This window comes from Brassica napus, chromosome C1 (genome assembly GCF_020379485.1).
Source record: "Brassica napus cultivar Da-Ae chromosome C1, Da-Ae, whole genome shotgun sequence".
Taxonomy (NCBI): domain Eukaryota; kingdom Viridiplantae; phylum Streptophyta; class Magnoliopsida; order Brassicales; family Brassicaceae; genus Brassica; species Brassica napus.
This window is the reverse complement of record NC_063444.1, coordinates 16,528,406-16,555,779: the sequence shown is the minus strand read 5'-3', so window position 1 is coordinate 16,555,779 and position 27,374 is coordinate 16,528,406. Positions and strand designations below refer to the sequence as shown.

General features: G+C 38.0%; 4 protein-coding genes, 1 long non-coding RNA gene and 1 other non-coding gene across 6 annotated transcripts; 3 read left to right on the top strand and 3 right to left on the bottom strand.

Annotated features, from left to right (window-relative positions):
* Positions 1-1,894: 1,894 nt before the first annotated feature.
* On the bottom strand, positions 1,895-3,884 carry LOC106381487 (protein WHAT'S THIS FACTOR 1 homolog, chloroplastic-like). Its single transcript, XM_013821385.3, has one exon. It carries the CDS (start codon positions 3,657-3,659, stop codon positions 2,403-2,405), a length of 1,257 nt encoding a protein of 418 aa, XP_013676839.1. The 5' UTR covers positions 3,660-3,884; the 3' UTR covers positions 1,895-2,402.
* Positions 3,885-10,835: 6,951 nt separating this feature from the next.
* Positions 10,836-12,704, top strand: LOC106381484 (L-lactate dehydrogenase B-like). Its single transcript, XM_013821382.3, has 2 exons — positions 10,836-11,519; positions 12,100-12,704. The coding sequence occupies exons 1-2, from the start codon at positions 10,911-10,913 to the stop codon at positions 12,541-12,543; spliced, it is 1,053 nt and encodes a 350-aa protein (XP_013676836.1). The 5' UTR covers positions 10,836-10,910; the 3' UTR covers positions 12,544-12,704.
* Positions 12,705-20,728: 8,024 nt separating this feature from the next.
* LOC106381483 lies at positions 20,729-21,549 on the top strand. Its single transcript, XR_001276612.3, has 3 exons — positions 20,729-20,939; positions 21,101-21,203; positions 21,309-21,549. It is a non-coding gene; the product is annotated as an uncharacterized LOC106381483 (long non-coding RNA).
* LOC106381482 (cytochrome b561 and DOMON domain-containing protein At4g17280) lies at positions 21,497-23,236 on the bottom strand. Its single transcript, XM_013821381.3, has 3 exons — positions 22,420-23,236; positions 22,091-22,345; positions 21,497-21,996 (listed from the first exon to the last, which is right to left on the bottom strand). Exons 1-3 carry the CDS (start codon positions 23,062-23,064, stop codon positions 21,688-21,690), a joined length of 1,209 nt encoding a protein of 402 aa, XP_013676835.1. The 5' UTR covers positions 23,065-23,236; the 3' UTR covers positions 21,497-21,687.
* Positions 23,237-24,078: 842 nt separating this feature from the next.
* TRNAL-CAG lies at positions 24,079-24,159 on the bottom strand. Its single transcript has one exon. It is a non-coding gene; the product is annotated as a tRNA-Leu (tRNA).
* A 218-nt stretch (positions 24,160-24,377) lies between these two features.
* On the top strand, positions 24,378-27,374 carry LOC106381481 (asparagine--tRNA ligase, chloroplastic/mitochondrial). Its single transcript, XM_013821380.3, has 13 exons — positions 24,378-24,829; positions 24,923-25,033; positions 25,123-25,227; positions 25,334-25,471; positions 25,555-25,635; positions 25,732-25,809; positions 25,896-25,964; positions 26,063-26,143; positions 26,226-26,309; positions 26,404-26,490; positions 26,581-26,751; positions 26,834-26,960; positions 27,055-27,374. Exons 1-13 carry the CDS (start codon positions 24,395-24,397, stop codon positions 27,168-27,170), a joined length of 1,683 nt encoding a protein of 560 aa, XP_013676834.1. The 5' UTR covers positions 24,378-24,394; the 3' UTR covers positions 27,171-27,374.

Here is a 27,374-nt window from a genome sequence, read left to right as displayed (position 1 = left end):
AGTCACGGAGCTGCGTAGAGAGTCCGCTCAGCTGCGTAACGAGTTGACCGCGACAAAATCTCGTATGGGTGGAGTCGAGGGCTTCTTAGACGTTATTGCGGCCACAAATCCGGAATGGGAGTCCATGTTGAGGAACATGCGACAACAACATCCCATTCATGGCGAGTCATCCGGCGACGTACATAACGAGGCGGATGTTACGAGGAGGAGTGATGAATTCTACCGGGCGATGAACGACCCTTAGTTTTTTTTTGTTGTTGTATTATATAAATTCAAAACTTATTTATTTATAAAATATTTTCATATGAATTTATTTTTATTTTGAATTTTAATTTATTATTAAATTAAATAATTTTAATTATTTTTTTATTATATTTTAAAATTCTGTAAAATAATAAAACGAAGTAAATTCGTAGCTAATGTACGACCTCTTTACGTGGAAATCTTACGAGGAAATGACGAGAAACAGTTTACGAGTATTTTACGAGGAAGTATTTACGAGGAAATAACGAGGAAATGTTTACGACCATTTTACGAGGAAATCATTTCGTGGTTGTTACGTGTATTTTGCGAGGAAAATCTTTCAAGGTATTTACGTGTAGATTACGAGGAACTGTTTTCGAGTTATTTACGAGGAATTGTAGCGACGCCCTTACGAGGAATTGTAGCGACATCTTTACGACGAATCGTTCTACTTCGTCTTTACGACGAAATATATTCCTCGCTAAGTTACGACGAATTAGCGAGGAAATATGTGTTACGACGGACGTGTAACGAGCAAACGCGTTTCCTCGCTAATTCGTCGTAAAGCCTCTTTTACGACGAAATAACGAGGAAAATCGCCCTCGTTAAGATTATGTTTTCTTGTAGTGAAAAAATAAATATTAAAATTTCAAAATAAAATGGGTTATTTTGGTCATTTACCTTATTGATGACTATTTTGTGATAAAAACTTAAAAGTGATTATTATAAAGAATTGCTTTACAATATAAGAAAAATTAAATAATAAGTAAATATATAATATAAAAAATAGAAAACTATATGACACATCTATATGAAAATTGTATAGTTTTCTGTTTTTTTCTAAAGAAATAAGGATTCACACAAACATACAATTTAAAATTTTGTTGTTGTTCAGAATACAATGTCCAAATGAATAGCTATATAGTTAACATTTAAAAAATCAAAATAGTCCCGCGGGTAGCGCTGGTTAACTCGTAGTTATTCAATATAGTTTAGTTTTATAACCATTTTAAGCCACATTCTGCTGTGTTTTCTTCTCTTAAATGCCTTCTTTTACTTCTTTCTCTATAAACTCAGCAAGACACGATGGTTTTGGGAACTTGTCTAGCTTCCAATGCGGCTGCTATAATCCGAACCCCAAACCCAACTTACCTCTGCATGTAAGTCACAAAGTTGCAGCTGGAGACCAACGACTTTACTGCCAACGCCTCTCTCCTTCTCATCATCTTCTTCTCGCCTCTCATCTGCGTCCTCTCTCTCCATGCTGGCCTACGTTATTGCCTCCACCCAGTCCTCCAGCACGACCTTAAACCCGACCCTGAGCCTGAGGCCTCTCATTTGGAAGCTTTCCCTACACTTGTCTAGTCCCCTGGACTGAACCTGGCAGGCACTGAAGCAGAGTACATCATTTGTGTCTGAGTTCCAGGACGGTGACACCCTCCGCGTGTTGGACAGATGTAAACATGGATTCCACGTTTAGGGTTTAGGGTGAGATGGATACCAGGACAGTGACACTCAGGTCAATGCAGCTTTTTCTTTCCCACACACACAGAGAATAAGTGCCAAATACAAAGTCACTTTTGTGAGAACCAAACTGTACTACGATAAACAAACAAAGACCATGTGCAAATGGCAACATTGCCTCAAAACATAAAGGAACCAAAGGCTTTAATTCAATGTTGAAGTTCAACATAGATGAGGTACGAAAAATATAAATTCCACCAGTTGGATAACAAAGACAGAGGTGTTACTAGATAAGATAATGAATACTAAGGCGGAGGAAAAAGAAAGTGGAATGAGTCTCACTACGAGCATCAACTACAATGGCATTGGGTATGATTCTGGCAATAGGCGAAAACTACAAGTGCGTGCAAAGGTCTTCACTGAGTTACTAAACCGCGTTCACGAGGTATAACACACTCCCCAGTCACTATTCTTGGAGGATAAAACATTTAACTCAGCCAACTCTTCCCTCTTGATTCGCACCCTAAATGAAAGCATTTTAGCTGTCCCAATATCAGATTTCAACTTGAAGTTGCATTCCCTGGGAACAACTAGGCCGCATCTGTGACCACAACTTAACAAGCTGTCTATCCCAAGAGTCACTGAAGTTTTAGCAATTCTCAGCTAGTAATGTGTTTAACTTTACCAAAGTGCTCTTATTGGGTGTCACTGAAGAGAATCTGATAGAACCTTTTTCTTTCTTCTGGATCAAACATACCGCCTGGTCGACCCCCATGGTTCTCTTGTTCATCAACTTCGTCCCCATGCTCAATCCCGTCTCTCTTCCTCACCACAGACTTCACAGATTCAATACCTTTCTCTCTCTTCTTCTCCAGATTAGCCAAATACCTCCTGCGATTATACTCATACAATCCCTGCTGCATAAATTCCCCAAATTTATCCTTAACAATAACAAGCGGGTCTTTCTGAACCAATTCCGAGCCATCATAGCCTTCCCTAAGAAGCACAGTGTGAACCTGATACTTGTTAGAAACGTAGAAAATCCCCGGATGCTTCAGAAGCATACCGTTTAGCTTCTCAGGCAGCGCAAACTCCTTCTTGAAATGACTCAGCTTCACCATCGACAGCTTCTTCCACAGCGTCAACGAGAGCAACTCGTGCACCAAACCAACGCTTCTCTTCTCACTCTCCTTCGAACCCTCCACAACCTCCCCAAGTTCTCGATACGGAGATATGTAAGGAGACGCATTAAACTCCATAAACCTCTCCCACGGGTTAGTCCACGTGGTGGGCAAAGAGCAAGAGAAACCAGGCTCGGAGCCACACTCATTCCCCGCTGCTGCTTCCACAGCAGAAACAGCCAGCTCAGGCTTCCAAGACAAAAGCTCAATCTCCATCGAACTCTTCCTACCGCTATAATTCACCAACCGAAACACATCCGCATACTTGGGTACTATCCTAACCACATAATCATCCCCAAATCCAAAACTCCGCTTCAACTCGTTAAGCTTCACCACGTTAAGACGCTGGCCAACGCTCATCATAAGCAGCTTCGCAAGCCTATCCGCCAAAACAGGCTCTTGGGCCTCTTTAACCAGCTCTTCTTCTTCCACAAGGGCCATCATGGGCTTCGTCAAACGGCAGTAATACTCATCTTCCTCGAGGTAAACGTCGAAGCAACAAGGGTACTTCTTAAGCCAGTTCAAAGCCTTCCCTTGGAGATCGAGAGTCTTGAACTTCTTCTGTAGAAACTTAACGGGCGCGACCTGGTTGGGACACCTTAGGATGATGTTTTTTAGACGGCTGTTGACTATCCATCTCTTGTTGCGCGAGAGAGCAGATTCGAGGTCTGGGTCTTTCCTCGTCGAAGGAAGCGAGAATCTTCGGATTAAGAGTGGAATCGACTTGGTATGATGTTGGATTGCAGTCGAAGAACCCAGAACCCTAACCATATCAGTCTCGATGACCAACTATAATCGAACATGGAAAGCTTCGAACTTTAGAAGCACAATCGGATTGAAAGCTTACACTTTTAGAGTGGGGAAGCAATGTGTTCTTAGTTGGGTACCACAGAAACCCTAATTACCATGAGAAAACGACGAAGTGGACTGGAGACTTCCTGAGGGAAGAGGTTGCGGAGGAGTGTTGGCTAAACCGGTTCTCAAAATTAATCAGATCGTATGCTAAACCAGCTTTAATTTTTAATTGGTTTTCTGCGAGAGCAGATCGTGTGGTGGGAGACGAACACGCAAGCCCGTAGAAAAGCCTTTTTTTGACTAAAGTCCAATGACTAGATACAAAAGGGTCGGAAGAAACAGTCTGTACGTAAACTTCTTCTTTTTTGCTATAAACAGTTTGTAAATTTGATAGAGCTTCTAGAGTCAACAACTCCCATCTCAAGATTTGAATGGATTTTAGAATTTGACAGCGACGAGGTCGCTTCACTGGCCTGGCCTCTTGAGAGCCACCTAATTGATGGGCGCTTCCATTGATGAGTATTGATGTTGCTCTTCCTAACATCAAACCTTGCACGCTTAATAAGTTTAGTGAAGGCTATAATAAACGAGGCATTGGTCTATGTCACAAAGTTTGAAGACGTCTTAGACATTGTTGGAAAGTTAACTAACATCAGAAAATCTGTTGAACTAGTTTGGTTAGGACTTAGGAGTTGATCTCTACCATCAATGGCTGGCTCCACCTCCCACGTGGATCTTCCAAAACCATCGAAGCAACAACATGGACCATATAGACACCTCATGAAATTCTTAAAGAGCTAGTCGATATAGCAAAGAAAATTTTACCGAGTCGTGGCAGAACTATCTGATTGTGCTGGCCCATCTAGACTCTAGATGCAAACTCGATGTACCGTATCAGCCAAACTTTTATGAACTACTAAAAGAACAACTGGAACAGAGGAGACTCCTTCGATGGTATATGACATAGTAGCAAGATGCTTCTGCAACACGGCACAAAGGATCAGAATGAAGTGTTTGGTGAGGGAGGTGGAAGTAAGAGAAACGTAACATGTAGATACTTCATATGTAATGTAAATGATGATTCTTATTCATATTGTTAAGTACATATTTATACAATACGAAGGAGCCATTATAGGAAAGTATATGTGTGATTGATATACAATGATTGTAAAGAATAGACGGGAGTAATGAGAGTATCTTCTTTCCTTAATTTGCCCCCTCAAGATGGATGTGCTTGAGCAACACCAATCTTGGATGACACTTGAGTGAATGGAGCACGTGCAAGAGGCTTGGTTAGAGCATCGGCAAGTTGATCTTTTGAGGAAACATGAGCCACGCGCAGTATGCCTGATGTGATTTGATTCCTTATGAAATGATAGTCAAGTGCCAAGTGCTTTATTCGTGAGTGAAAAACGGGGTTAGCACACAAATAGGTTGCTCCAACATTGTCACAATAAATGACTGGAGGTTCATTTATGTTGATGCCAAGCTCCACTAGAAGAGAACATATCCAGCGAACCTCTGCTCAAGTATTAGCCACTGACCGATATTCAGCTTCATTTGATGAGCGGGCAACACCTTTATGTTTCTTGGAAGACCAGGATATCGGATGTTTGCCAAGATAAATGATGTATGCATTGGTGGAGATGAAGCCGTCAGCATCTCCATCCCAGTCAGCATCTGAGTAAGCGTGTAGAGAGGAGGAGTTGTTGCGACTGAAGTAGAGACCATGGGAGGCTGTTCCGGTTAGATATCTCAAGACACGCTTAGCTGCTTGCCAGTGATCCAGTGTAGGAGCATGCATAAACTGGGATAATTTGTTGACAGCATACGAGATATCCGGGCGTGTGAAAGCCAAATATTGTAGTCTGCCAACTGCTGATCGATACTCTGTTGCATTAGAGAGTCTGGTCCTGTAGTTGATAGAGAGTTCAGGGTGTGTGGCCATCGGTGTTGAGACAGGATGAGCGTTGAGGAGCTTGAAGCGGGAGAGAAGATCGAGAATATACCTCATGTGAGTTAAATGTAAACCCGAAGCTGTTCTGTGTGCTTCAATCCCTAAAAAATAGTTAAGGTCCTCCGGTTCTTTTACAGAGAATCGAGTAGCCAAAGAGTCCAGTGTATGTTGCGGGAGAGCAGAGTCATTACCAGTTACGACGATGTCGTCTACGTAAATGAGCATGTAGATAAGACTCGTTTCTCGTTTGAGAATGAAACGCGAGGTGTCAGCGAGAGATTTAACAAAACCAGACTGTATGAGAAAGTTGTTGAGTTCAAGATACCAGGCCCTGGGGGCTTGTTTCAGACCATACAGAGCCTTGTGAAGACGACATACATTAGTGGGATGATCTATGTCGACAAAGCCAGGAGGTTGGATTGTGTAGAGTTCCTCTGTAAGAGTACCTTGAAGAAAGGCGTTATTTACGTCGAGTTGTTTGATAGGCCAGGAGCAACTCACAGCAATATCTAACACCAACCGTATTGTTGTCTGAAAGTTTCTGTGTAATCGATTCCCGATAACTGTGTGTAGCCTCTTGCGACCAAGTGTGCCTTGTACCTGCGAACAAAACCGTCAGGATTGTATTTGATTGTAAAAATCCAACGACAGCTGACCAGGTTTTGATTTGCCGTAGGTGGAACCAATGAGAAGGTTCCGTTTTTAACAATGGAGTTGAACTCATTGGTGACAGCTTGTCTCCATCTCGGGTCTGCGAGAGCTTGGGCAATGGTTGTTGGGATAAAGTGATGGGACTGGGAGAGTTTAGTGGCATAGGCATACTTGGAGTTGGGTTTCGATATTCCTTTCTTGACTCAGGTAGTCATTGAATGACGGTTTGGTTGAGGTGGAGGTATGGTTGTCTGTTGAGAGGTTTGGCTTGTGTTTGTCGGAGGAGAAGGAAGGTTTTGATTTGGTGGGTGTGAAGGAGGTGAGGTTTGTATCTGGGCCGTAGTTTGGGTTTCTGGGTTTGGTATATTTATATGGGCCTCAGTATGGGTTTCTGGGGTGGGTAAGTTTTAATGGGCCTGATTGGGTATATTTGGGTTTGTTTGGATTTGTGGGGCCAAATAAAGTTGTGGGTATGCTTGTTCCATCGGTGACAATGGTGGTGAGGCAGAAGACGGTATTTGATCTGAACCTGTGGGCTGTTGAGGCAGAGGCGAGACGAGTGGCCTTTGAATCGAAGGAACGAGAGTAGCAGGTGGAGTCCAATCTGTAATGGAAACTGCTGGAGAGGAAGAAGAAGAGTTTGTGAGAGATAGAAATGGGAAGTTATCTTCAACAAACCTGACATGTCGTGAGTCATACAAACGTTTGGAAGTTGGATCATAACAAAGGTATGCACTTTGGGTTAAGGAGTAGCCTAGGAACACACATTGGGTTAAACGTGTTTCTAGTTTATGATTGCGATGAGGTCTTAACCAGGGAAAGCAAAGAGAACCAAAAATCTTAAGCTTTGAGTAGTTTGGCTGGATTTGAAGGAGAAGGCTATAAGGAGAATTAAGAGAAAGAACTGGGGTAAACAGCAGAGGCAAAAGCATAGGTCCAGAATGTGTTTGGGAGTTTAGCTTGATGAAGAAGAGAGAGACCTGTTTCAACAATATGAAAGTGGCGTCTTTTAGACAAACCGTTATGTTCTGGAGTATGGAGAAGAGCAGTTAAATGAGAGATTCCTTTTTCTGAAAGGAAAGAGCGCAAAGAAATTCTCCTCCATTCAGAGAAAAGGGTACTTATTTTGGTTTGGAATTTGTTATCGGTGAGGGCTTTGAACTTGATAAAAGTTTCTTTAACATGAGATTTTAACTGAAGGGGATAGAACCAAGAGTAGCGGGTGTAGTGATCGACAATTATCCGATAGTGTTTAAATTTTTCGAAGGAGATAACTGGAGGTGTCCAGAGATCAGTATAGAGATATTGTAGAGGGCGAGTTGAAGAGATTGAAGTTTGAGCAAAGGAAAGCTTGTGACTTTTATTAGAAAGACAATCAACACATGAGAAATTCTTTGAAACAGACTCTGAAACAGGTAATGAAAACTTAGATATAATAGTTATTAGTATTGAGATAGAGGGATGGCCAAGCCTAGAGTGCCAATTTGAGAGAGATGTTTTGACAGTAGAAACAGCAAAAAAAAACAGCTGGTGGAGATTGAACGATTGGCCACTCGTATAGTTCCCTCATTTGTACGCCCTTGGAGTAACCGAGCCCCCGAGGTCAGATCTTTCACCTGAAAATGGGAGGGAAAAAATTCAACAGAAACTCTGTTATGGTTGCGTAACTTGTAAACAGAGAGAAGGTTTTTATGAATGTGTGGAACAAGAAAGACATTGGTTAGAGATAAAGGTTTAAGGTTTGTAGGTAGAGAGACAGAACCCGTATGAGATATTGGAAGGCCACGGCCATCACCGATGAGGACCACACCACCTGTGTACGGCTGATGCAAGGAGAGATTATTTAGATCCGAGGTGATGTGGTGCGTCGCACTGGAGTCGAGAACCCACAGCTGCTGAGCAGAGGTAAGAGCCATGTTAGCTCTCGGGTTCCAAGCTGATTGCGGATACTGTGGTGTAGGCAGGAGAGGCGGCTGTGTGGACTGCTGGTACTGTTGCAGTTGAGTGCAGCGCCTTGCTGAATGACCTTGGACACCACATATCTGGCACCTTCCAAGGTATGTTCTGAAAGTCCTTTGCTGATTGTTGTTGGGAGCGTGAGTCCAGTTCTGATGAAAGCTGTTGTTTGAGGCATTGTTCCAATTCTGATGAGGACGCTTAGTTTGCTTCTGAGCAGGACGAGTGTTGTTGACATATTTTGCAGAGATAGGAGTGATAGTCGCTGGTGTAGAGATGAGAACCTTGGCTTCATAGTTTATGAGTTTTTCATGAAGTTCAGTCAGTGATGGTGGGAGATCACGACCCTTTGTTTGTTCAACGACCGGCTTGTACTCATCAGGCAACCCTTGGAGAATGTAATCAAGCTTGTCTTCATGGTCGAGAATCTTGTCAAGTAGCGCCAGTTGATCAAACGCGAGGTAAGTCCTTGAAGATATTCATCAACAGTCTTGGTTTATTCAAGAGTTATTTGATGTGTCCACGAGTGGGTTTGGCGTAGGTGGATGCCAGAGTTTCCACACGTTGGCTGATGTGGACGCCATAGAGACAAGCGGCTGAATGTTCTGAGAGATGCCCCCTAGGAGTGCACTGAAGATTAGTTTATCTTGTCTTTTCCAGAGAAGAAAATCTGGATTTGGTGTGGTGATGTCAGCAGTGGTTACAGTCGCATCTGGTGCAGGGGAAGATTCATCAAGATAATGGGCAAGCTCATACCCATCTAGAAGTGCATGGACTTGTCGACTCCAGACAAGGTAAATGGTGGCAGAGATTTAATGATGTTTGACATGTTGATGTGGAGCGGAGAGTTGGTGGTGGAAACAACAGTTTCTGCAGCGGAGGTGGCAACAGAAAAAGTAGCGCTGTTGGTGGATGCATCCATTTTAACACATAGGAAGAGGTGAGAAAAGAATAGAGAAGAAGAGAAAGTTAGAAGGCGGCATAGGAAAAAATTGGAGTCTAAATAAAAGCCTGCTCTGATACCATATGTAATGTAAAGGATGATCCTTATTGATGTTGTTAAGTACATATTTATACAATACAAAGGAGCCATTATAGGGAAGTATATGTGTGATTGATATACAATGATTGTAAAGAATATACGGGAGTAGTGAGAGTATCTTTTTTCCTTAATACTTCATACTTTGAGATCGTTGACAGGCGATGCATGCATGCATTCTCTATCTCATCACAAAGTGGCAAAATTGATGAATGGAGAGACCGAGAAAGTTCTATTGGATCAATATTAATTGCATCTCTTTCACTCATCCTTGTACCACACGTGAACTCATTCTCACCATTACATCGGATCAATAATAACAACACTTAGTCTGACGTCTAAAGAGTTAAATTACCTTTTCGTACGTGATAATTAAAACCAAGTTGGTTAGCAATAATATGCATTCTTCGTCGGTTGATGCACAAGTCAAAGTCAAATTATCAACTTTTCTTTCTTGACAAACAAAGATGACTCTTCCAAAACTTTTATCCTTCATAGCATTCCTCTTAAATTGCATAAAAGGCAACTAATATTAATAACATGCAGCTGCATTGTCAAGGACCCAAGGTTATTATACGTTTGGTGTTTGGTCTTAAATAAATTGAAGACTTGGACCTTTTATAATTTATACTATTCAATCTTCTGGAACTTTGCGATAGCAAAGTTAGCAAGTCTCTTAGACCGATGCAAGTATAATAATTTCACTATTTCAACAAGAGAGAAAGACAAAAATATCACTAAATCAAGTTTTTGTTCCCAGACTAGCACTTAAGATCAAAAGTCACAAAAATAACACTTAATGTTTTATCAAAAGTCACAAACTTAGGGTTTAGAGTTAAAGGATGGAGTTTAGGATTTAGAGTTTAGAGTTTAAGGTTTAGAGTTTAGGGTTTAGGGTTTAGGGTTTAGGGTTTAGAGTTTAGGGTTTAGAGTTTAAGGTTTAGGGTTTAGAGTTGAAAAATGAGATTTTGGGGATAAAATTTCAAATTTTGAAAAAATAAAAAAATTAAAATTTTCAAAGGATAAACTTAGAAATATGTTATTTTGGTCATTTTAGTTTTTGAGTGCTATTTTTGTGATATAAACTTAGAAATGTGCTTATTTTGGAGATTTGCCCTTTCAATAAAAGCAGCTTTTGATTCTTTTCAAGGTTTCGTTAAGAGGATTCTAAATGCTAAAACCATCTAGAGAAAAAGAATTGCTAAAAGCAAACACCCAAACAGTGGGCTGCGGTCTGTTTCAAACCGTAAACTATTAAATTAGATGAGACTTGAACAATATGTTAATATAACAGTATCTCTTCTAGATTTAAATAATTGATATTTTAGCTTTTGTTTGTATATTTTAAAAGTTAATGTTATAGTCAAAAATATAAAATATGAATGGTTGAATTTTACTAAAACAAATAAACACTAATTTAATAAAAATAAATTTCAAAAAAGTAAATAAAATATATTAAATTTTTCTTAATATGTATGAAATAGATAAAATATCATTTAAAAAATACAGAGGGACAAAAATGTAAAATGTGATATACTTTAGTTTCCCCCTATAAGTACACTTCCCTCTCAGACATTCAAACCCAAACTCTAATAAAAAACAAAGCAATCAACTTTGATTTGTAATGAAGAAGAACGTATCCAGTTCATCGTTCGGTCCAGGTGGGTTGGATCTCACAAGCGCCTTTTTCAAACCCATCCTCAACTCCGATCCTCCTATCCCTTCCAACCGCTGCACCAAAATCTCCGTCGTCGGCGTCGGAAACGTCGGAATGGCCATCGCTCAAACCATCCTCACTCAAGATCTCGCCGACGAGATCGCGCTCGTTGACGCTAACCCTGATAAGCTTCGAGGCGAGATGCTCGATCTCCAGCACGCCGCTGCTTTCCTCCCCCGCACTAGATTCACCGCTTCCGTTGACTACGACATCACCGCAGGATCCGATCTATGCATCGTCACCGCCGGTGCAAGACAGAATCCGGGGGAGTCAAGGCTCAATCTCCTTCAGAGAAACGTAGCTATCTTCCGCCACATCATCCCTCCACTCGCCATGTTATCTCCTAATTCAATCTTACTCATCGTCTCCAATCCCGTTGATGTCTTGACCTACGTGGCGTGGAAGCTCTCTGGTTTCCCCGTGAATCGAGTGCTTGGGTCTGGTACTAATCTTGACTCGTCTCGGTTCAGATTCTTGATCGCAGATCATCTCGACGTTAATGCCCAGGATGTGCAGGTCAGTTCTAGCGTACTAGGCATATGCATTTTTGTGGACCTACATGTACATATATAGTTACCTTAAATTTTTTGGTTTGATTTTAGATTTGTTTTTTTGGGTCCGTATTGGTTTAGATTTCATTTTTCGAAACCATTTAATATCAAAAAGTTTTTGAATATTGTTTGGTTTGAATATTTAGTATTAAAAAAGTATTAAAAATACTCTATACCCCGAAAATATACATGAATTTTTAAGGAAAAGCTAAATATATATATAAAATCCAAAGTTCTACCTGAAAATCCAAAACTACATATGAAAACTAGAATACAAAACTGAAATACTAAAAATATATCCTAATATCTAAAAATACATAATATATATAGAAAAAAATTAGATTATTCGGATACGAATGGAGACCCGCATGTTGTAAATCAGAAATGCTTAGTAGGTTAAAATGTATGGATCTCGATTGGTTTGAACCGGTTTATCGGGGTCTGGAAAAATGTCAGGCCTAATAATTTCCAACAAGAGAATTAATTAGGTGTTTGCAGTTTCTTCGATTTTAAAGATTTGATCGATCAAATGGTTGTTGTTGTAGGCATTCATCGTGGGAGAGCATGGGGATAGCTCGGTGGCATTGTGGTCAAGCATAAGTGTGGGAGGCATCCCTTTGCTAAGCTTCTTGGAGAAGCAACAGATAGCTTATGAGAAACAAAACCTTGAGGACATTCACCAGACCGTCGTTGGCAGTGCCTATGAAGTTATTAAACTCAAGGGCTACACTTCATGGGCCATTGGCTACTCTGTCGCCAACTTGGCTCGCACAATCCTCCGAGACCAGCGTAAGATCCATCCAGTCACTGTACTTGCTCGTGGCTTTTATGGTGTTGAGGGTGGTGACGTATTCCTCAGTCTCCCGGCTCTGCTTGGACGTAACGGTGTGGTGGCTGTGACTAACGTGCATATGACTGATGAAGAGGCTGAGAAGCTGCAGAAATCAGCAAAGACTATATTGGAGATGCAGAGCCAGTTGGGACTTTGAACATCATCTCTCCATCTGCTCCAATTTTTTTTTAAAGAACCTATTGTTTTGTTATGAATAATGATCATCAATCATCACATGGATGTTCGTGTCGATGTCTCTCTCTGTATCACTGTATGTTATGTAAATGCTGGTTATAAAGAAGGGTTCCAATTTTTGAATTTTGTAGATCTTTAACTAAACGGAAGAATGATGTGATGATACGGTAATGTCTCTGCACACTTTGTGTGCCTATTAGATCATAATACACTAATCAATCGTTAATAAAAGAATTTTAAAAATATATTTTTAAAATTAATAGTCTTTTCATCGTTTTATACATTAAAAGTTAAAGTGATTATGAATACATTAATTTATGTGATTAATAATGTCAAACCAATAGTAATACAATAAAAAAATCAAATATATTATTGCGAACTAAAAAAAAGTTCAAAATATTAAGAATCATCTTTTTAAAACATTTTAAATCAATATACTTTCTGATTTTTGTTCTTTTTCAGGAGTAAGTCAATTGTTACTTTCCGGCTTTCTGTGTGTGGGTTGTTAGTTGTTACGAATGTTCTAAAAATCGCTAGGCAGTAACTAAACTCTTTATAAAAGGTTAGTGACTAGACGGAGTATTCGGAAACTAGGCGAGACCTAAATGTTAGCAAATTATTAATTTATTATATATATATATATATTATACATTTTTATGGCATATTTTAGTTTTTAAGTTTAATTATGAAATTATTGTAATGAATTATAAAATTAGATATACAAAACAGAAGAAATTTGACAAATTTATAGATTTATGATAATTAATTGCTTAATTTAACATATTTAGACAAATTTAGATCAAGTTCAACCGATTTTAACCAATTTAAAACAGCTTAAACCAACTTGAATCATATTGGACTCCCCCAGATATCGTTCGACAGACTCGCGATCTCCTCGTTTATGCTGTTGGATCCGTCTCCATCCTTGTGACCTTCGCGAGTCCAAACGGCAGGAAAAGGTCCATCACATTCTCCAATTTCAGTTTTCGATTCCGTCAAAAATCTGATTCATCTTTATCCGTTCCTGAGCTGAGCTTATAGTCTCCTGATTCTGAACAAAGCTTAAGAGCTTACGAGAGTTGAAGTTAATTCTCTATGGAAACAACAGTGAAGCTGAGCCTGTAGCTGAAGCTTGTGCCCAGCTGACTCTGGAGTTCTTTAAGGGTGACACGTCACTCTTCGTCGCTTCCCTATTTGACCTTGGAGGTAACATAGAAGCCATTTGAGAAGAAGCCATCAGTTGAATCGAATTAAAACGGTTAGTAAATTTTATGAGTTTAAAATCAGATTAAAATCATGGCATCTTCGATTAGAAAGTTCTTCAAACCAAAAATCGCGTCAACTTCATCGTCTTATTCAAATATTAACTCAAGAGAAATAATGACTAAAATAACAACTTTTAATCAAGAAATATCAAAGAATCAATTACCTCATATTAATCCTGAGAATATATATCAAATAGGAACGTTTGATTTCAAAACAGCTTATTCAATAAAATAACATGAACAAACTCTATCTTTACAAAATGAGTTTGAAGAAATCAAATTATTATCCTCACTAGCTTTGGAAAAATATAAACAAAAGGGATTCAATTATATTCATTTCAGATTAATTCAAATAGCTATAAAACCTTTATCAAGAACAGGAATTGATTCACCAATCCTTATGTTATTAAGAGACAAAACTTTATTAAAATTCGAAGACTCACTCCTTGGAACAGTCCACTCAAATCTATGCAACGGAGCAGTATACTTTAACTGCGCTCCTAATTTTCAAGTTAGTCTACATGACCCAACCATACTCAATACGCTGACCCTAAATATTCACTTACCCGAAATTAAATTTCAAAATGAAAGACATGGATATTTATTACTCTATCGAGTATATTTTAAACAGTCGGTTTCAGAATTTAATCCAAGATGTTTATTACAAGACAATAAAGGAGAAACAACAATTCTAGCTGTTCATAGTAAAGACACTCCAACGGCTACATACACACCTAAACAACTAAAATGGGATGAAATAGCTATCCCAGATCAATGGAAAATTGAAATTACACAACCTCCTAGAAACATTGAACAAAAAGATATATCAAAAATAATTGAACAAAGAGATGGAAAAATATTGTTACAATTTGGATCTTATAGAGATCCATTACCACCTAGAATAAGTCCTTATCACTCGAGGGCTTCCTTTTATGAATATCGCCCTGGTCAATCCAGTACGAACTCAGAAACAGAAAGCATAAATCAAAATATTAGGCAAGAAGAACCAATTAAATTTAAAGCTCCAATAGCCGAGCCTCATCAAGATATGTATCCAACTTCACCAACTTTATCAAACTTTAAATCAATAAAGGTTATAACCAAAACATATGAAATAAACAAACAATATATAAAGGAAGACTTTTATTCAAAACAAAATGAAGAAAAAAAGGAAATGGTATTTTAATACTTTCCCTAAAAAAGAAACTATATTATATCGAGAAAATTGGTATAATTTTATGATATCTAAAGAAACGGACATTCCATTTTTCAAATGGTTTGAAAGTTATGCAAACGCCAACAATATAAATTATTCATTCAAATCAATTAATGTAAATTTAACATTGAGCCAAGTTTGGAAACAAACGGATGGAAACAAAATAATATCAATCCATCCACCTCTGAAGGATATAAAAATAAATACTGCAAATAGACAAGTTATTGCAACCCCGTTTAAGACTAGAGCTAATAAAGATGATAAAGATTCAATTTATATGCAAGATATAAAATCTATATATCAACAAAAAATTTATCAAAGCCAGATTTTACACACAATATCTAGACAAATAAATGAAATAGATATAAAAATAAATAATAACGAGACTAATAAACAAGAACAACATCCCTTCTCATCCATAACTCCACCAATCTTTAAACCAATGAATATGCAAGTAAAATTACCAAATAATCCAATTTTAACATCAATTGCAGCTAAACTAGATAAACTAGACAAAGACAAAAATATAAATATCATAGATGAAGATGATGATGAATCATCTTCAGCCACGGTATCCGAAGACAAACCAATAATCAATCGAATAAAAAATAAATCAACAAAACCATATTACAAGAGAAATACTCCACCAGATGTATTATTTGAAGAACACCATAAATATTCCGCAAACATGTATTTTGGAGACAGAATATATGAATGGAATATTGATGGAAAATCAGAATACAAAATAATGAATTTATTGCAAGAAATGGGAATGGCCGCTATGGCTTATAAAGCAAAAAGAAATGATGATAAGCAATCATGTGTTTTATTAATAGTAGGATTTAATGGAGCATTCAGATACTGGTGGGATAACTCACTAGACAATGTTACTCGAGAAGCAATTATTAATCATACTGATACTAAAACAGTATAAAATAATGAAGGAGAAATACAAAACACAGTAGAAGTATTAATACATATTATAACTATGCACTTTATAGGAAATCTAAAAGAATTAGAAAACAAGAAAATAATCTTAACCAATTTAAGATGTCCAACATTAGGAGATTTTAAATGGTATAAAGATGTGTTTATAACAAACATATTTCAAATAAATGATTGTACTCAAGCCTTGTGGAAAGAAAGATTTATATCAGGATTACCAACTTATTTCGCAGAAAGAATAACAAACAAATTAAAAGAATACTCAGCAGGACAGCCAATCCCTTGGAATTCAATAACTTATGGGCAGTTATTCGCATTTATTAAAAAAGAAGGATTAGCAATATGCCAAGATCACAAAGATAAAAAGAGAAATGAAATTTCAAATTTAGAACTAATATGATATCATTTTGTGAACAATATGAATATAATCAGCTCAATCCCCCATCAAGATCTAAAAGAATTAAATATAAAAATAATAAAAATAATTATAGAAGACCTTATCAAAAACATAAAAATCACAATAAAAAGTTTAATAAAAAATCTAATGATCAATATTATTTCAAAAACAGAAAACCTTATAAACCAAATGATAAACAGAAAATTGTATGTTGGAACTGTAAAAGACCGGGACATAAGTCCTCAGAATGTAAAATGAAAAAGAAAATTAATGAAATATTTCATGACCAACATGATATTCAAGAAAAATTAATGAAATTATTAATATCAGAGTCAGAGTCGTCCGACGAATCAAATAGTGAAACCTCAGTAAATGAGATTGATAATATAAGTAATTCTTCAGAAGAATCACAAGAATTATCTGACAACTTATGCAACTGCAAATTAATTAATGTCATTACAAAGGACAACGATAAACAATTCTTATTAGAAATAATTGATAAAATATACAATCCCGATATCAAAAGAGATTATTTAATAAAACTAAAAGAAAATATTAATAGGGAAAATGAATTACTGACTTCAGATACTTTTAGTTTAAACAAGATATTTGAAAAATATCCAACCCAAAGTGTGTTTAGACAAGTAACAACAGGAGAATTGCAAGCCGAAGTTAAACAAATAAAAAATCAAATAAAGGAATTACAAATGACAATTAATCAACAAGAATTAAACCAATTTCATATGGATGCAAGAATAGCAATAATGGAAAACAATTACAATAAACCATACAGTATTAATAATACCGAACCGTCCACAAGTAACAAAAATACGTCTTTAGACAAACAAAAAGGTATAATAATAAGTGAACCAGAACAAGATGAAACATAATATATACAAATGATTAACAAAATAAATTATCAAAAATGGTATACAAAAATTACTTTACATATTGATAACAATTTCAAAACAAATGTAATAGCATTAATGGACCCAGAAGCAGACTATAACTGCATTCGAGAAGGAACTATACCAACTAAATATTATGAAAAAAACAACTGAACGCTTAAGTGGAACCAACGGTACCAACTTGAAGGTTCGATACAAATTACCAAGCGCTAAGATATGCAATCAAGGCTATTGTTTTAAAAATCAATTCATATTAGTTAAAAATTTATCACAAGAATTAATTTTAGGAATTCCGTTTTTTACGCAAATATATCCATTTGAAGTAAATGAGATAGGAATAACAACAAAAATAATGAGAACCAAATTAACATTCGAATTTTTATCACCATGAAAACAAAAGAAATATTAAGTTTACAACAAAGTACAATAGAAAAAACAATTAACCTAATCAAAAGTAAACAAAATCATATTCAATATCTACAAAGAGGAAATAACGTACAAAAAATAGAGGAACAACTCAAAGCACCCTATACAATAAGTAAAATAAAGAAAATCGAAAGCAATTTGATAAAACAAGTTTGTTCTGAATTACCACATGCCCTTTGGCAAAGAAAACAACATATGGTAGAACTACCATATATAAAATAATTCAACAAGAGAAATATACCAACCAAAGCAAGACCTATTCAGATGAATAAAGATTTATTAGAAACTTGTAAAAAATAAATAAAAGAATTATTAGATAAAAAATTAATTAGGCCTTTCAAATCCCTTTGGAGTTGTGCTGCCTTTACGTGAATAACCAAGCAGAAATAGAACGTGAAGTACCACATTTAGTAATCAATTATAAACCACTAAATGATGTATTACAATGGATAAGATATTCAATACCCAATAAAAGAGATTTATTAAAAATATTATACAATGCAAAAATCTATTCAAAATTTGATATGAAAAGTGGATTCTGGCAAAATCAAATTTCAGAAAAGGATAAATATAAAACAGCCTTCACTGTACCCTTTGGTCATTACGAATGGAACGTAATGCCATTTGGTCTTAAAAACGCACCAAGTGAATTTCAAAACATAACGAATAACATATTCAATGATTATTCAAAATTCACAATCGTTTATATAGATGATGTTTTAGTATATTCAACATCAATAGACCAACACATAAGTCATATAAATACATTCCTTAGTATAATCAAAAATCACGGATTAGTTGTATCCGCAAAAAAATGTCCTTATTCCAAACAAAAATAAGATTTTAGGGCATACTATATATCAAGGAATTATTACACCTATAGCAAGATCAATCGAATTTGCAAATAAATTCTCTGACGAATTAAGGGAAAAAAACTCAATTACAAAGATTTTTAGGATGTCTAAACTACGTTTCAGACTTCCTACCAGATCTAAGAAAATCTATTCAACCTTTATTTCAAAGACTTCAAAAGAATCCAAAACCTTGGACTAATCAACATACTTTACTTGTAAAGCAAGTAAAAGAAAAAGTCAAAACACTTCCTTGTTTGACACTCCCAAACCCTGAGGCAAATATGATCATCGAAAATGACGCATCAGAAATAGGATATGGAAGAATACTTAATCAAAAATTACCCAAATCAAATACAGAATCAATAATCCGATTCCATTCAGGAATCTGGTTAGGACCACAAAAACATTACTCAACTATAAAAAAAGAAGTTCTCGCAATAGTCAATTGTATATCTAAATTCCAAGACGATTTAATTAACAAAAAATTCTTATTAAGAGTCGATTGCAAATCTGCAAAAGAAATATTACAAAAGGATGTAAAGAATCTTGTATCCAAACAAATCTTCGCAAGATGGCAAGCAATATTATCTGCATTTAACTTTGATATACAATATATTAAAGGAGAAAACAATTCTTTACCCGATTTCCTAACAAGGGAATATTTACAGGGAAAATCTAATCAAGATGAATGAACAGAAGAGCAAAAAACTGATGACAACATCGGATTACGTCAAGAACCAACCACATCTACAAGGAAAAATTCTTACACCAAATCCATACTCAGCATTGGCGGAATATCCACCACTATCTTATGCAAAAGCAGCCGCAGAAGGATCTACTTCAAAGGCGACTGTCTCAACTACCAAAGAACCCGAAACCTCAACCAAACCAACTTACTACGTCAAACCTCAAAAACAACACCTAATGACTACTCAATTCACCAAACCCATAACCTTACCCCAACTAAAAACCTTCGTAAACAGGGCCTTCTATCCAGACTGTTTCTATCCAACCGACAACATAACCAAAAACCACACATTCTACGAGTTTATCCTAGTAGACTCTAGATCAATTGAGGTAACCCATTACCCAGATCCAAAAGACAAAAACAGTATTGCATACTCGACCTGCAAAATCCTAAACATATACCAATCCAAAGACCTTGGATTCATCCATCATCACTCAACCAAACCTTTTGTTACACCAAGCTTTCATATTCAAGGATACACTTATACCGATTACCAAAACGATTTTTTTCAGGGCATTCTACATCAGACCTTATGACCACTCCTGGTTCTTTAGCTTCGACCAAAGCTGCTCAAAAGCAATACTCGGATGGTTTGCAGAATGGTGGTACTCGTTCGGGCCATCAGATGCAATTTACCCAACCAACCTACTCAAGACTTCCTTCGAATTCTACAAGAAACATATACCCGAGCAACCTATAGGACCATTAAACAAGATCTATTTCCACATCGACATGGGCATTCCCTGGATGTGCTCTGATTTATCCATCTACAAAAATCAAGATTTCGTTTCAATCTTCCTTTGATAAAAAAAGGCAACTTAATCCATTCGTGTGACTCAGCATATATCAGATCCTTTAAAACCACTATTAACATAAGAGAATAACAAGTTAAAGGTCAAATGTCAAAAATATTCAATATTCCGACCAGACAAAGATATTCAGAAACAGAGTTCTTAAAAGATCTCTTGCTCTGTATACAAGTGTTTTTTTTTTTTTTTGAAAACTCGCTCTGTATACAAGTTGATTTCAGACAAACACATCATTTAGAAGAAAACACATCGCTCCAAAACAAAACTATTCACTTATGATACTATAAAGGAGACACAGCTAGTAAAGACGCATAGTTTCAAAAAGAACAATCTCAGATTCGATAATCAGAGAGAACGGAATGGGATTGAGATTCACCTGAAGAAACCTCTCGTTGAGAAACAGAGATCCTTAGATAGTTAGATGAGGAGCAACTCTAGATGCCCACAAGAATCTAGCAGCCAGCTTTTTCTCGTGAGATGTTGAACGATACAAAACAACAGTGACAGAGAGAAATCGAGATAGAGAAGCTTTCGTGACGAGAGGATTCAAGAGAGAGAGAAGCCGAGAAGGTCAAAACACCAAACCTCTCCTCCACCCAGTCATTTTTGGACAGCTGTCTCTTCCCTTGCGGAGCTTGATTAAGAGACGTGTCTTTTCCTTTTATCTATTTTTCATTTTTTTTTTAATTCCAATTAGGCTAAGATACATGTTAAGAGACTGCAATAATGCTGCTTTCACTTATAGGAATCAAGCAAGACTATTCAAATAGAAGCTTTCCGTGTTTTCAAGGTACCTTTCCTGTACCCTATAGTCATGGAGTAGTTTTACTTAGTGAAACAAAATCAGCGAGACGTTGGAAAATGTTTGTCATCGAGTGATGTAGTTGAGTTTTGAAAATATAGACTTGAAAGGGCAAATTTAAGTTAACTGAGACTGTTATGTTTGTACAGCTGTTTGTTGCAAACCAAAAGAAGCCCTCAGACATCATCAACGGTCTGGTGGCAAACAGAAACAAGCTTCTAAGATTGTTGGCTGATCACAAACTTGACAAAGGTATGGAACTTGTGTTATGAGACTTGTGTATCACTAGAGAATGGACCAGAATTCTCACCGTAAACAAATTTCTTATGCTTATGATTCATGTTTGTTTGGTGGCAGAGGACGAGAACTTTGAAGCAGATAAAGCTCATGTGGTGAGCGGGATCGCAAGCCTTAAGCCCGGAGATCTTGCTTGAGCACGCACATGTACACAGAGAAGCCCATACCTTCTATCTCTGTGTCTAAGCTATTGAGTATTGACTTGCCTGGCTCGTTTAAGATTATATAAAATCCACATGTAGTGTCGATAAAATAAAATTGCATTATTATTTCAGAAGGGAAAATAGAGGCAAAAGCCGCTCTTCTCTCAATAAAATCATAAACATACGGGAACTGGACATTAACCTACTGAAAATGGATAGATAAGCAGAAAAACCATAAAGAGAACACGCTCTATGCACAGAGAAAAGAAAATCATAAACACGCTCTAGTGCTAGTCTTAAGCATACTGAGACCGAGTGCCGTTGGATGCTCCATGCGGGGACGATTTAGCAGATTCCTCTAGTTTCCTTCTCTTAATGACTACATACCAAGTGAAGGCTTCGAGCAGGGCGGCCACAATGGCGAGAGCAACGATGATACCAGTGTAAGCGTTTTTCCACTGCTTCTTAGGACTCAATATCTCTAGCCCTTTAAACACGTTCACCACCCCCAAAATGATCAACGTGTAGCCTATGGAGTGGTGGTAAATGTTCCAGTAGAGCCTGTGCTTGTGCTCTGGTTTCGGCCTCAGAAACATCGCAAAAACCTGACATGTTATACAAGAAATGATCCAGCTTAGAAGAAGCTAATATATTTCTCGTTTCTTCTGGATGTAAAAGTGTGTATTATTATTATTATACCTGGACTGTTGCTAGGGAGAAGAGAGCAATCCCGATAGAACGGTGGGTGCTATATTGGATCCCTGGTGAGTCGCCACCGAGTTTTAGACCAGTGGCCCATCCGGCCACACCAATGATGTAAGCAGAAGCCTGGCAGAAAACGTGAATGTAGAACCAAGCAGGGTTTGCTGATTTGGCAACTCTCAAGTAGCGGGCAATGATTGCCCCTACTGGCATCATGATTCCCCAACTCACTCCGTTCAATATTCCATGTATCTAAGCCCCCCAATTATCAACAAACCAATCATTATTCTCTGTTTTTCAAAAAATAAATAAATAAATAAACTCACGTTGCGTTTACGGAGCTTGGAACTTCCTCCAGCACCTCCGGCAGCTGCAGAAACACCAGAGACCACATTGAGAGTGGAGACAGAGCGGACATTGTTGCCAGAAGTTGGATGAGGCAGAGGACTGTTCCCAGACATGGAACCATCTTGCCACACAGTGTTAATGGTTCCACCATTCCCTAGATCCTGTGCAAGACTCAGACTTGCCAAGATAACCATCTCGTTGTTCTCATAAGTTGCAGACAACCCTGAGACGTTGAAGCTCAGATCACCCTCCTGTAGACTTGTCTGGTAGCTTCTGATAGGAGAAGTGTAAACCCTGACAGTGCCGTCTGATTGTGGATAAGCCACGATGGCTTGAGCTCCCACCATTCCCGTAGACGTGGGGTTCACGGCCCAAGCAACCCATTTGCCAGAGGTCAGTTTGGTGTGGCGGTAAGCGATATGGAGGGTCCCGGTGGAAGAATCATAAGTGTAATGGAGGAAAGAATCAAGAAAAGGAAGGTCGTTGCAGGAAGCAAAAACATTGTTACTGGAGAATTTGTATTTGGAACATGTCTGAGCAAAGGACATAGTAGTCATGGATATGCATAGGACAAGAGAGAGACAAAGGGTTTGGTTCAAGAACTTCATCATTGAGATGCTCATTGATAGAAAATACTCAGATGTTTAAGAGAAGCAGATGGTTGAAGAAAGAAGAGGAGAGAAAGAGAGATTAAATATGACGTGAAAGTGGGGTTAGCTTTGTTGGTTAAGCTGTCTAATAGAGAGATCATAACTTTTCTATTACACTTTTTTTTGTTTAGTTCATATTACGTTTAGCTATTATCATTTGCTTTTCTTTTTAAAGAGAATTAATGGTCTATACAACATTAGATGAAACCATAGTGCTCCTTGTCTCAAAAAAGGTGAGAAACAAAACTGGTTTACAGAGGTAACTTAGTGAAACGTCATGTGTTTAGTAATGGTGAGAGTCAACAACAACCGGTTCACACCTGTCTCGCCTGCCTTTGTTTCCCCAACTCAACTTCTTTACCATCACTTCTCTTTCTCTCTCTCTCTCTGTCTGTCTATGTTTATCTTACAACTACTATTGGGTAGGTATCTTGAACCTAAAAGTAAGTAAATAATTGAATGTTATAGAGCTTAATTATGTTTGGAGTTATTGTCTTGTACTTGCACTAATAGGTGGAACCATGTATGTATGGGTAAAATAACAAATAGGAAAGGACATTGGAGGCGAAGAGGAAGAGGAGTGAATGCAGGTGAGCAACCTCACCGGTCTGTGAGAGAACTTGTTTACTAGTTGTTGGGTTGGGTTTAGGAGCTTTTAGGGTCATTCGGTCAACATCTCAACTGCCACCATGTGGATGTGGGACCCTTTTCTCCACGTGTCGACTTAGTTTTCGCCCGTGTAGTCAACCATTCTAGAGCTGAGCATAGAGCCTCACTGTTCATTATGCGTGACCCCCCACCCGTTTGATCCAACATATTATAATTATAATTTTTTACATTCATTATGGAACAATATTCTCTACTTCTTATTAACTTAAATAATTTACCTCAAGCTTTCAATATCTTTTCACCGGTGCTACGGTCATGAACATTAACAGAATTTAAATAAATAGCAAAAATAAGTAAAAAATGACAAAAGAAAGACGTTGTCAAGAGTGGGATTTGAACCCACGCCCTTTCGGACCCGCACCTGAAGCGGGCGCCTTAGACCAACTCGGCCATCTTGACTTTGATGCTAAGGATTTAAAACTGATATACATATACGTAAATCAAGTTTTAATTTATTCATATATAACGGGGTTTTGGATGGAACCATTAGTGTGGTTTCTTCGATTTCAAGCCCAATTAGATTAAAATGGGCTTAAAAATGCATTATCCATTACAGGCCCAATGTAATGATGATAAACGAGAGAGTTTAGTGAATTCATTTATCAAAAATACTTCAACTCACCGGCGAAGTGCAATGCCGGCGGCGTCACTCCGTCTCGCTTCATTCTCTACTCTCCGTTTCTTATCCTTCTTCCCCATCTCTAATCCTTCTCCTTACTCTCTCTTCCGCCATCGACGCCGCTTGCTTTTCGAAGATTCTGCGGCCAATGCTCGCCGGAGATGCTTTTGCACCGGTACTTCTGTATCTGCCAGTTCCAGTGATGGAAAGAACAATCAAGGGAATCGAATTGGGAGTAAAGTTGGAGAATTTAGGAGGAAGCTGAGGGTAGCTGAAGTGAAAGGAGGAGCAGACGAAGGTCTGGGTCGGGTGGGGCAGAGCCTCAGCGTTATGGGTTGGGTCCGGACTCTTCGATCTCAGAGCAGTGTCACATTCATCGAGATAAACGATGGCTCTTGCTTATCAAACTTGCAATGTGTGATGAATCCGGACGCAGAGGGATATGATCAGGTAACAATGCTTATTTACTTGAATTAAAAAAAAAAGAGAGAGAGAGAGAGAGAGAGACATTTTCATTAGCTAAAATGATGATAATCACAATAGGTAGAAGCTGGTTCGGTCTTGACTGGAGCATCTGTATCTGTACAAGGTACTATTGTGGCCAGCCAGGGGACTAAGCAAAAGGTGGAGCTTAAGGTTCACAAAATCATTCTGGTACTACTGTCTTTTGCCTTTGCAACTCCTTGAGATTTTCAAAGTATTACGTTTTTTTACAATGAATCTTTGTCACTTTACCCCTTTAGGTTGGAAAGTGTGACTCTTCCTATCCCATCCAGAAGAAGAGGGTCAGCCGGGAGTTTTTGAGAACCAAGGCTCATCTTCGTCCCAGAACCAATTCTTTTGGCGCGGTAATGTTAGTTGATTGTGTCTTCTAAGGACAAAGTTTCCTTTTTCATGTACTTTGTGTGGTGTCCCTAAACTCAAGACCGGAGAACTGATCACATTCTGTATCAGGTGGCTAGAGTTAGGAATACTCTGGCGTATGCTACTCACAAGTTCTTTCAAGAAAGTGGTTTTGTCTGGGTGGCAAGCCCTATTATCACTGCCTCCGATTGTGAAGGCGCTGGTGAACAGTTCTGTGTCACCATTCTCGTAAGTACCTTGGCTCTCCACAAGTACTACAACTCTCAACTCAGAAGGATATAGTTACAACTAAGCTGTACTTCACGTTTTAGATCCCCAGCTCCCATGAGACCACAGATTCTCCCATCGATGCAATTCCGAAAACAAAGGGAGGGTTGGTCGATTGGTCTCAGGTATTTGCTCCACCTCCAATCTTTGTTTTAATCTTAAGAATGGTAAGAGATGATCTTGCAACTGTAACTCATTTCGTGCTTGTATTCTTTCCTCAGGACTTCTTTGGGAAACCAGCGTTCTTGACCGTCTCTGGGCAACTCAATGGAGAAACTTATGCAACCGCTCTCTCAGATGTAAAACATTACTTCCTCGAGTAGTGTGGCCTGTGAGCTAGATTTTGGTTATTGGCTAAAGATGTCTCATCTGTATGACTCTACAGATATACACATTTGGTCCTACATTTCGAGCTGAGAACTCCAACACCTCCAGGCACTTGGCTGAATTCTGGGTCAGCGTTACCTCATCTTCCAGCTAAAACTCACAAATTGAATTTTTATTTCCTGTGTGCACTTTTCTAAAGACCTCTCTCTTTCGTCAATATAAAAGATGCTTGAACCAGAACTTGCTTTTGCCGACCTGGATGATGACATGGCCTGTGCCACCGCCTACCTCTCCAGTACGTCGTATGTTTCTCTTTCACTGTATATGAGCTTGTCAACGTCATCTAGATTTATTCTGATTGTAATTTATCTCTTTGATGTTTTGATAGGTGAAATACGTTCTTGATAACTGCAAGGAAGACATGGAGTTTTTCGATACATGGATTGAGAAAGGAATCACTCATCGCTTGAGTGTATGTCCTCTGATTGATTTTCACCTTGTGTTCAGAGAAGAATATATCTATGTAGTTTGCGTTGGCTGATATTATGATTGTTTTATAATCTAAGGACGTAGTTGAGAAAGAATTTCTTCAGCTGAGTTACACAGACGCCATTGAACTTCTTCTGAAAGCAAACAAAGAATTTGAATTCCCAGTAAAGGCTTTAATCTTTACTTTCTCCTTTAGAATAGATTTGAGCTGGTTCATTATGCATTTCCTTCTCTGATATCTCTGCTTCTTGTAGGTGAAGTGGGGACTGGATTTGCAGAGCGAGCATGAAAGGTACATAACAGAAGAGGCATTTGAGGGTCGCCCTGTGATAATAAGAGATTATCCAAAAGAGATAAAAGCGTTTTACATGCGTGAGAATGATGATGGGAAGACAGTCGCAGCAATGGATATGCTCGTGCCTCGGGTAAGATTAAGATCATTACGCATATAAAACACTTGTTAGATAAGAAGTTGTTGGTAATTATGTGGGGTTTGGGTAAGAAAAGGTAGGGGAGCTGATAGGTGGAAGCCAAAGAGAGGAAAGACTTGAAGTGTTGGAAGCGAGGCTTGATGGGTTGAAACTCGACAAAGAGAGCTACTGGTGGTACCTCGACCTCCGTCGCTATGGTTCAGGTCTCTTTTCTTCTCCTTGAATCTTCTTCTTTGAATGGTTAAGAAAGGATAGAAACTTGGAGGCTGATGAAGTGCTTTTGTTATTGTGTGTTAGTTCCTCACGCAGGATTTGGGCTAGGGTTTGAGAGGCTGGTTCAATTTGCCACTGGAATTGATAATATCAGAGACGTTATTCCTTTCCCACGCTCACCTGGCTCTGCTGACTTCTGATTCATATCTCATTATCATTCTTTTACACAACCTTACCTCCGTTTTTTTTTTCTCATTTCCTCCAAGTCCTTGTATTATTATGTGCCGTTAGTTATTTGAAAAATATCGACCAAAGGAAAAAAAAAATGTTTGGTTCAGATTTTAAATGTTTTGTATTTCTTATATTTAATAGCGATCAATCAAACACATTTTAAGTTTTGCCTA

Excerpts from the sequence above, each read along its gene's own strand:
- LOC106381482 (XM_013821381.3), bottom strand. The coding sequence starts at position 23,064 with ATGAGCATCTCAATGATGAAGTTCTTGAACCAAACCCTTTGTCTCTCT. Across the intron at positions 22,346-22,419 it reads CCAAGCTCCGTAAACGCAAC|ATACATGGAATATTGAACGG; the intron begins GTGAGTTTATTT and ends TGGGGGGCTTAG. Across the intron at positions 21,997-22,090 it reads TCTCCCTAGCAACAGTCCAG|GTTTTTGCGATGTTTCTGAG; the intron begins GTATAATAATAA and ends ATAACATGTCAG.
- LOC106381484 (XM_013821382.3), top strand. The coding sequence starts at position 10,911 with ATGAAGAAGAACGTATCCAGTTCATCGTTCGGTCCAGGTGGGTTGGAT. Across the intron at positions 11,520-12,099 it reads TTAATGCCCAGGATGTGCAG|GCATTCATCGTGGGAGAGCA; the intron begins GTCAGTTCTAGC and ends TTGTTGTTGTAG.
- LOC106381481 (XM_013821380.3), top strand. The coding sequence starts at position 24,395 with ATGCCGGCGGCGTCACTCCGTCTCGCTTCATTCTCTACTCTCCGTTTC. Across the intron at positions 25,636-25,731 it reads GGTTGGTCGATTGGTCTCAG|GACTTCTTTGGGAAACCAGC; the intron begins GTATTTGCTCCA and ends TTCTTTCCTCAG. Across the intron at positions 26,752-26,833 it reads TGGATATGCTCGTGCCTCGG|GTAGGGGAGCTGATAGGTGG; the intron begins GTAAGATTAAGA and ends GGGTAAGAAAAG.
- LOC106381487 (XM_013821385.3), bottom strand. The coding sequence starts at position 3,659 with ATGGTTAGGGTTCTGGGTTCTTCGACTGCAATCCAACATCATACCAAG.